We start from the raw sequence: 9,177 nt of genomic DNA, 5'->3' as shown, positions 1-9,177 counted from the left end.
CTATGTAAATCACACGGCGTTCCTGTTGCTTATGAATCATACTTCAGGTTCTGGGCCTTCGACTCAAAGTGTTCGGTTCACTATCAACTTCGACAATTTTGGCACAGATGGCTATAGCTTTTTGAGCTGCTAGAGATATAATCTGATTACCGCGACATACAACCGTTTCTTCCTATCTCAAAGCGATACACTTTGGGGAGCGCGATGTCGTTCGCTTTATTCAGTTCCTCCCTGAGACCACTTCTCATTGTCGCTTCTGCCTTCCGAGCTCTGCTTGAGGCAGATTGCTAAAAATGTTGGACGATGTCACGTCTTGTACTGAAGATATCGCAACATCGAGATCCATGGCTCAGCAATACTTCACAAAAAAATAAGTGCGTTTTATCTAACTTCTTTGGCCCCTTTGTTGCTTCAGCACGTCATAATTACTATTTTGTATCCACTTCATCCCGTCTCAGCTTAAAGTTCGTGACATCGGTAAATTTTCATGTCAGTGAGTCCTGAAATTTAGCTCAAAGATTTAGAAGATTAATGAAAATTTGAGCTGGTCATCTAAATACACGGCCGCATGTATGCGTGTGGACTCACCGCTTACATCTGGAGCGAAAAGAGTTCGATAGAGCCACTCCAAGAGCGTTCTCTCGGCTCACATGTAAGTGTATCGCCTGCGCCTGGATCTGCAGCAATCAAAGGAAATCCGTATCCTTCATGAGGAATGTACCTTGGACACTAGAACACTATTATCAAATTTAGAGCCCTCATTTGGCAAAATATCAAGCCGCATCACTTGTCCGAAATCTTTAGCGAAGTGGATATCCGCCAAAAGGGTCGTGTCATGATTTGTTTTGTGAACTCAAAAATACGATACGGGCGTTAGGTGACAACCCATCACTTAGCTGCTAACGGCCCTACTTTTTTTCATAAGACAGTCGAAACAACTCTCGATCAAGAGTCATAATCACCATAAGGTCGGTCGCTTCCACTATTAAATAGTGTACTACGATGGGCGACCCTGCTGCTGTTTCAAGGAAGTTCAAGACCAGGGATACTTTAGGTCGTAAGCGGTCACCGAACCAGGGCCACCTTGTAACTTCACCAGGAACTGGAAATGGTCTCGTATACCCGTCCACATCAAAGTGGGCCACATTTCTTGCTTATCCTGTAGCGCCAGCGGAGGTCGATCTTCCCGCGTGATGGTCACAGTAATCCCCCATAAATTTGGTGACACATCGAATCTCTTCAATACCACGGCTTACATTTGAGGCTGGATGATCCAGATCTCGGACTCGCATTCAAAGCTTGTCATCGCTCTGCCTAATTTGAGGTAAATTAGCGGTTCAGAGTAACATCGCTTTGGAACAGAGGGTAGCCCGTATAATGGACGATGTAGAGACGTTGCTCCTTCAACAACAGCGCTTTTCATCATGTCCGACTATCTTGAAAGAGCGGGATCTTGGCAAAGCTATAATGAGCCATCAGGGATCCTTAATATGTTCGCATTCTCTTTGGGGTAATCAGAGTATAGATATATCCCTTTCTTGCTACGACCGTAAACAGCCCAATGTAGCGCGATCACAACCTAGTCTAATACACCACAGACACTACGTGATGAGGTAGGTTAACTACGTTCAGTGAGCTTGTTTGCCGTAAAATTTATGCGTGTTTCCGCCTGCCGTAAACATCAACGTGTTGAGGTTGTTTATCCTGGCTCCAAGCCATACGTTGCGCTCCTGGCGCATGATTTTTAATCCCGTCAAAATGGGTCCCTCGATTTTGCTAAAAGGTGCAGCCAGAAAGATATCGGCAAGTCGATTTTGATCGAAAAAGTTTAGCGAAGCATATTCAGCGCAGAATCAAAGAGCGAGACCAACTCGCTTCTGTTCACTCCGCGAGCTTGATTTAATAGAGTCTAATTCTAACAAGAGTCTTAATATGCGGCGGCGGGTTGCAAATAAACGAGTATACGATATGCGAATACAAATACATCAACGAATACAAAGAGCGCATACTGCATCGATGTCTAAAGAAAAAAAATTAAGTACTTGACCAAGCGCGCAATCGCTACTTTAGGGATCTTTTCACAAGGCTTAAGTACATTCCGTGATGTAAAAGCAACTCGAACCTCTAGAAGCTAATCGTGAACAAATTTGAAAGACATTTCTCGCATCTATTGGTTGTAGATGCACGAGAGCGGTTGATTTTATGGGCCGTGATAACAGAGAGGCTATCTTGGTGCTTGCAGAGATAAGATTTGACTCGTAAAGTCTGCGCTAGCAAGTGCATAGAAGATAAGTTCGATACTGTCGCTTGGAAGCGGAGCCAAGATCCTCTCGAGGACGAAGTGCTAAACACTTTTCAAATTATATGTTGGTATATTTAAAACTGATGTAAGTCACTATAATGTACACGTTTTAAAAGGGTTCTGTTTGCTGCATTGCGTCAACGACTATTACCACCGTGTCAATCTTCTCGATTCTCATTCACCTGCTTGTTCCAAAACGTCTCAGGCATGTGCTTTTATATGTGCGGTACGTACACTAGCGAGACTGTTTTCGATAAAGATTTTCTTTCAATGTCCTCACTGATCATCGCGAATATCACGCCACGTTGTCGCTTGATATGTTCATTTGAGAACAACCATCACAGTGTATTCTAAAGCCTATCGCTACAATTTGTAGTTGTTGGTTGGCTGTGCAATAAGCCGGTCGTCACATCCTTAATTTCTAAGGCGCCGATGCTGATCAGCTTGATGCTGGTGTTTGGAACGTCATATGAAGTATGCAATACGTTTGGCCTTCAGGCATTATCATGCTGAAAAGTCGTCACTCGTGCCAGAACCGACTTGGTCCGATACAACGCCATGTATCTTCCACGTCGCGTGGTTGTCACTGCTAAATACTTAATGAAAAGGACATGGTTTTTTTGGGCTCATAAATTGGTTTCAGTTTTGCATGGATAGAGCATAGGGGAGTCTTCCATCGGGAAATCGACTGAAGTCTCAGTGAAGAACATTTGAGAGGGGGGAGAATGAAATTGAATTAATTTCGCGCATAACTCTTTTGTGCATTTAGTCATTGAGCTCACAGTAGGTCGCATTGTACTACTCGAGGTAAAATGTGCTTTACAAACTCGACCCGCCCTTCAAATTCCGCAGATACTGTATAAGAATGAGATAGTAATTTGATAGCTCCAATGTATTTTACAGAAGAGTTTGTACTAAATGACGAATTAATATATTTCCAGGAAATAGTATCATTTCCATCGTCATAAATCAGGCCTTTCTAGACTTATTTTCTGTGCCAACACAAGTGTCATTAAGCCTCTCGTGTAAGCAGCTAGGACAGTCTTACTTTCACTTCATCTCTGCTCGCGAGTCGTCACCTGTTGTCGAATATTCGAGAAGTCTCGGTTTTTGATCGACAGATCCTAATATTTTGATCACATCCACGTGTTCACAAAAGAAAACCCATATTCGAACTTAATAGGATAGTATCCAGCTCGCGTTTATTTGAGTTTTGGATCATAACGTCGTCATCATGCGGGTCTTCATCCTCGTTGCTGGTGTTTTTTCGGCAATCTGCGTCCATTGTGTGCGTACCCTATTCGTGCTTCACGCGTTTCCATTCCATCTTGATGTTAAAGGAGATTTAGACCAATTAATATTACTGTCATGTCGTCCAGTTCGCAGACTCAAATATGGATTCCGTGGCGAAAATTCGAGTGGCCGCTGACAATTCGTTTGCTGGTGGTGACATGAAAACTGCGATATCGCTACTTTCAAAACTTATCGAGCTTGAGCCTACGAATGAACGTAACTTTTACAAGCGCTTTCGTGCTTATTTGAGTGAACGCAAGTATTCGCATGCTCTGTCCGACCTGACGTCGTCACTGGACTTGAATCCCACGTACAAACAGGGAATTTTACAGCGTGGAAAGCTTCTATTAATGCTAGGACAGTGCAATGAAGCGACGAAAGATTTTCAGAATTTTGTTGCGTAAGTTGTGATTTGTTTCTGCGTCTTGAAATGTAAGGTTTATACTTAAAGTATATATGATAATTAGGCTCTATCCGGATCAAACAGAGGGATCTGAGCAGTTAAATAAGAGCCAGGAGTGTGCTGCACGAATTGACGAGGCGGAGCGTGCGCACAGCCGTGGTGACTATCAATCGGCATATAATTCCTTGACCCAAGTGCTAGAAGGCTCGGCGATTTCTAGTGTACCGCTGTTGTTGGAACGAGCTCAACTTAGTGTGTCATTAAACAATCCGTTCGACGCTATTGCAGATCTTGGTACCATTTTGAAGCTGGATTCGTCCAATTTGATTGCTTTGCAAATGCGTGGTGAAGTATTGTATTCGCTAGGGGACAAACGGTCATTAGAGGCGGCACAATCGCATTACCGACAGGGATTGCACTCAGATCCAGAACATCGAGGCATCAAGTCGCTGTATCGGCGCTTAAAAAAGGTGCTTAAGTATGTTTATCGAGCTGAAGATGCGGTGCAACGTGGAGCACATGCTGAAGCAGTAATTGAGTGGCAAGAGGCTGTCAAAGTGGATCCAGACCACTCTGCAATGAACAAGGAATTTTACTTGCAATTGTGTACGAGTGAACTCCATCTTAAGCAATACACCGCTGCTCAAACCGCGTGTGAAAAAGTTGTGACTATCGATGATGGATATGCGCTGGCTTTTGCCAAATTAAGCGAGGTACAACTGGCTCTTGAGCTGTATGAAGACGCCGTACGATCAGCAAAACATGCTTTAGAGTTGGAGGAGTCAAATCGCGAGTTTAAAGAAAAAGTGGCACAAGCAGAGGCAGCATTAAAGCAGAGCAAGACAAAGAACTACTACAAGATTCTTGGTGTCTCTCGTACTTCGGATTCTAAGGAGATCAAGAAAGGCTATCGTAAACAGGCTCTGGAGTGGCACCCGGATAAGCACACGGATAAGGACGAAGCAGAGAGGGAAGAAATTGAGAAGCGTTTTCACGATATTGCTGAAGCTTACGAAATTTTGTCAAATGACGAGACTCGTGGTATGTATGACCGCGGCGAGGACGTTACTGGCAACTCGCAGCAACAGCAACAGCGCGGAAATCCGTTCAGTAATGCACAATTTTTTCAGCAGGGCGGTCGCACCTTTCACTTCAATTTTGGAGGATAAGCACGTGCTGGCTGGATGTGCAAAGTGGATGAGGTTTGTGTGTTGAAACGATTCGGGATCAGTTAAGAAAATCAATACTTAGATTTGGTTGCCAAGTGTGTCTCTGTGAAGCACGAAATCTTTCTTGATCGTGACTAACTGGATAAAAATCATTTGTGTTAATAGTGGAATGCTTTGAATAGATCAACAGAAATTTAACGTGAGTTTAAAATGATATTGCTTAAAAAAAAGGTGAAAATTGCAACAATTTTGTGTAAACAGGAGAAGAGACAGACAATTTACTTAATTTACGACTGCATTAAAGTGAAATACTGCTGAGATATGTGTTTTGAGAGGTCGATGCGGGCCTATACTATTAACTTCATGAGTACTACTCTGTGACCGCATCACCATTGTATATTTCTATTACTATCATAATTAATGTCGTCCCTACTGTTCGAAAGCGACGACGAAGGCTTTATTGAGGTCTTGGCTCTACTCAACGAGTATAATGTGGCTATACAAGAATCAAACGGTCGATTTAAATGCACTTCACCCTTGACCTCATTAATTGAAAGCTCGACTTGGTCTGCATTTGAGACGGCGCATCCCATTCCGAAAACGACAAGCAAACATCGCAATGGTGCGCGCGAAATGCGCCGTCGAGAATTGCAATTTCTACGCACGTGTGTAAAAGGATTGGAAGCACAACTCTATGCGCTCAAAGAGGTTGCAGAACAGCGTGCACAGTCGAAAGATGGTACGGCTAACACTAGTACTCAAACGTCTGCATTAAGGAGTATATGGAAGGACTTGGCAGCGCGTCAATTGGACCAACGACTGACATCTGAGAGAGAAAATTCCCGACTAAAAAGTGTGATAGAAGACCAGAATAAGGTGCAAGAAATGCTACAGCGAGTGCTCAATACGAGGGTCGCACGAAGGGTATGCAAGGATCAGATTTTGGTTACAAGAAGTTTGTAAGTAAAAAGTAATGTTATTTGTAGGTATTGGAGACAACTTCACTGCAGGAAAAAAAGACGAGACGGGTGTATGGAATACCGTTGGAAATGGCGTATCAACTTTTTGACGAACTGGAGGTGGGAGTGGATCTCGTGTTTCACGAGGCAGCAAAGGTGTTCTTTCAAGCAGATACAGGAACTGGTAGGAATGTCGGAATATTTGGCGACAAGATACTGCCATTTTCATCTGACTTGACGGCCGAGACGGCGTGGAGGTGTTTGGCTCATGCGTATCATCATGAAAAAAATCATTGTTCATACAGTCGAGAAATGAAAAGAGCCGAATTGGAAAGTGTGACTCATGTTGACACAGTTCGCGAAAGCTTTGGGGTTGAAACTCAAACACCAGAACACATGGCAGAGTTTGAAATTCGGCAGGTTTTTTGTCGCTATCATGAAGCAAATCGAACTGTTATAGCGTGGAAATCGTTTATAGATCCGTCTGTGTTTCAGGGTCGACAGCTTGAAGGGTTTCGCTTTCAAGAAAAAGGTTCATGCGTAATTTGTCGCGAGCCAAAATTTTTAAATGGTACTTGCAGCAACGAATTCACGCTACTGCGTATCTGGCACGTTATCACTCCTGAAACTTTAGCTTACACCACAGGAATCAGCTCGAAGTATGTTCAGGAACTCACGGAATTTGTATTGGGCGGTTCATCGTCTGCTAGTACAATGCAAATGATTGAAAATATGTTGATTGAACAGTCGAAATGACGACGTGGTTTGTAAAGTAGAATACTTAAATCATAATGTTATTAGATGATCATGTATCGTTTGAGAAGCTGAACGTTCTCTTCAATTGCCACCATTTGCAGAGGCTAAGGTTCACTACAAATTGCCTGAAAACAATCTGGCCGACAGAAATTCAATTGCATTCCACAATAAACGCAGCAAAATCAGGGTAGTCAAATGCCATTTCAGATCTAAGTACACAATCGTAAGATTTTCACATTCTTCCATTTGTTTGGCTGTGCAAAGTTGAATCATATTATGCCAGTGATCTAATTGATGGCTGCCAGCTTTACACAATGGGGTTTAGTACCATGTAAACGTTTCCATTACTTATCAATTTAGCTTGCTCGAATTATATCACCCTTTGACTTCAGCATTGTAAAGTGTTTGGTACTTGAATTTCGCGCCCTATTGACGACAATTCTTCTATGCGGTGGTTAACGCGAACTTTAAGAGTTTTTTGCTTCCTCTGACAAGGAAACAAGACACGGTGAACAATTTTTTTTCACTTGTTGGTATCCTGGGGACAAAACCTTTAGTACCCAAGGTTTAAAAGCGGGTATTGCTCGCCTGGGGGCGCTTACTAGCTATGGGAATACATTGGCTAGACCTCTATATAAATTTGTCATCGAGCGACTTCCGCATTCACCAAGCATCCACTCGTTTAAAAGCACAAAAAAATTGAAACTTACCTTTGAGACAAGAGAGATGGATATGACAACGTGACGCACTGTTACTCAGTCTGGAGTAGTTATCATACTCCAGACTGAGTAACAGTGCGTCACGTGAGCGGTCTTTATGCTGGGAAGGAGGGTCGCGTGCATAAATGAACACTAACACAAGATAATCTATCAAATCGGGCATTTTGTCGCCATCGATTGTAATGAAGCATCTTTTACACCGCCCAATCAAGCTTACTCAGGAGAAAAGAAAATTGTTAGACTACGCCCAAGGTTTGAAAGCTATCATAGCTGAGTTGTTGGCTACTTTCTTAAGTACCCAGAGAAAGTGGAGGAGGTCGTATACGAATTTTGATCTGCAAGGAGACTGGGTGACGAAAGGTGGAGGATACGTCAACACGATATAGAATATGGTTTTCAGCTTGGATCATTAAATGAAATCGAACTTTTGAATACAGCAGCGTCGTGGCATTTGAAATTCAAGATTCTGTAAGAGCTCAAATTATCTACGCCCTGCGATCCCCCGCTTCTGATTGAGAGATTTAAGTGGTCATGCCTAAACACAGGGTTTGTCGATAGAGACCTCGCAAGAGATAATCATGCTGCGGCAGACGCAGTGCAGATTACTGTACATCGTGGATGTCGAGATATAGGGTTCATTTGCGATGTCCGATAGTTCCGGGGGCGTCGAGAAAGTGTATGCGGCAAACCATAATTAGAACAGTAAGAAATATGCGATCGCATTCCGTATACCAAGTACCGATACATTTTTGTGCGGCTTGCGACGAGGATACCCGTCAAAGTATCGAGGTATTTTAAAGTCTCTAAGCATAATGTCGAGTTTCTAGTAGCGCGAACAACTTCCAGTCAATCTTTGCTATGTGGCATTGGCTGGAACACTACTGGACAAGAACTGACTGGAAACTGAAGACAATACGTACCACGCAGTGAATTTTAGTGCGTCCTCTTCTTAAGCTACAAATTCTGGTAATCTAATTTACAGCATGTTTGACATACCATAATCATTGAATTCCCCACTGGCCTGTCTCGTTTATAAAATTACTGGCCTCGCTTACCGGCGCATGGATGGCAAATTGATCAAATTCTGCCTGACATGGTTAATCACGAAAGAGCAAATCTATCACATCAAGGGTTTAGTAAACTAAAAATTGCAAGCGAGCAGCCAAATTATTCCACTAGATATGATTATCAATGTCATCAAAATTCCTTGAGATATTCGACAGAGGTAAAGCTTGGGGTCCTGAGCAACAATGAGAGAGCAATGAAGTCTGTAAGCTGAAGACCCCAGATTTATACACCATTTCGACAGCCAAAGGCAGCCTTCAGCTGGTGCCTCTGAATTTTTACCCTGTTGAGACGAAAATATGCGGCCGTGTATTTAGATGACCAGCTCAAATTTTCATTAAACTTCTAAAATCTTTGAGCTAAATTTCAGGACTCACTGACAGGAAAAAAATTGGCCGATGATCACGAACTTTAAGCTGAGACGGGATGAAGTGGATACAAAATAGTAATTCTGACGTGCTGAAGCAACAAATGAAGCCAAACAAGTTTGATACAACGCACTTATTTTTTG

General features: G+C 42.8%; 5 protein-coding genes across 5 annotated transcripts; 3 read left to right on the top strand and 2 right to left on the bottom strand.

Moving 5' to 3' along the window:
• Positions 1–584: 584 nt before the first annotated feature.
• PHALS_12490 (uncharacterized protein) lies at positions 585–784 on the bottom strand (the record flags this gene model as incomplete). The annotated part of the gene is made up of 2 exons (XM_024728050.1): positions 585–677; positions 722–784. 2 exons carry the CDS (start codon positions 782–784, stop codon positions 585–587), a joined length of 156 nt encoding a protein of 51 aa, XP_024578565.1.
• Positions 785–3,536: 2,752 nt separating this feature from the next.
• PHALS_12489 (dnaj subfamily c member 3 protein) lies at positions 3,537–5,167 on the top strand (the record flags this gene model as incomplete). The annotated part of the gene is made up of 3 exons (XM_024728049.1): positions 3,537–3,590; positions 3,682–3,995; positions 4,063–5,167. 3 exons carry the CDS (start codon positions 3,537–3,539, stop codon positions 5,165–5,167), a joined length of 1,473 nt encoding a protein of 490 aa, XP_024578564.1.
• Positions 5,168–5,587: 420 nt separating this feature from the next.
• Positions 5,588–6,882, top strand: PHALS_12488 (uncharacterized protein; the record flags this gene model as incomplete). The annotated part of the gene is made up of 2 exons (XM_024728047.1): positions 5,588–6,091; positions 6,154–6,882. The coding sequence occupies 2 exons, from the start codon at positions 5,588–5,590 to the stop codon at positions 6,880–6,882; spliced, it is 1,233 nt and encodes a 410-aa protein (XP_024578563.1).
• A 643-nt stretch (positions 6,883–7,525) lies between these two features.
• Positions 7,526–7,764, bottom strand: PHALS_12487 (uncharacterized protein; the record flags this gene model as incomplete). The annotated part of the gene is made up of 2 exons (XM_024728046.1): positions 7,526–7,536; positions 7,593–7,764. 2 exons carry the CDS (start codon positions 7,762–7,764, stop codon positions 7,526–7,528), a joined length of 183 nt encoding a protein of 60 aa, XP_024578562.1.
• A 19-nt stretch (positions 7,765–7,783) lies between these two features.
• On the top strand, positions 7,784–8,624 carry PHALS_14602 (uncharacterized protein; the record flags this gene model as incomplete). Its single annotated transcript, XM_024728045.2, has 1 exon — positions 7,784–8,624. The coding sequence occupies one exon, from the start codon at positions 7,784–7,786 to the stop codon at positions 7,985–7,987; it is 204 nt and encodes a 67-aa protein (XP_024578561.1). The 3' UTR covers positions 7,988–8,624.
• Positions 8,625–9,177: the final 553 nt, after the last annotated feature.

This window comes from Plasmopara halstedii (genome assembly GCF_900000015.1).
Source record: "Plasmopara halstedii genome assembly, contig: Scaffold_614, whole genome shotgun sequence".
In the NCBI taxonomy this organism is placed as follows: Eukaryota; Oomycota; class Peronosporomycetes; order Peronosporales; family Peronosporaceae; genus Plasmopara; species Plasmopara halstedii.
Note: the sequence above shows the minus strand (reverse complement) of the source record. Positions and strands in the feature narration are given on the sequence as shown.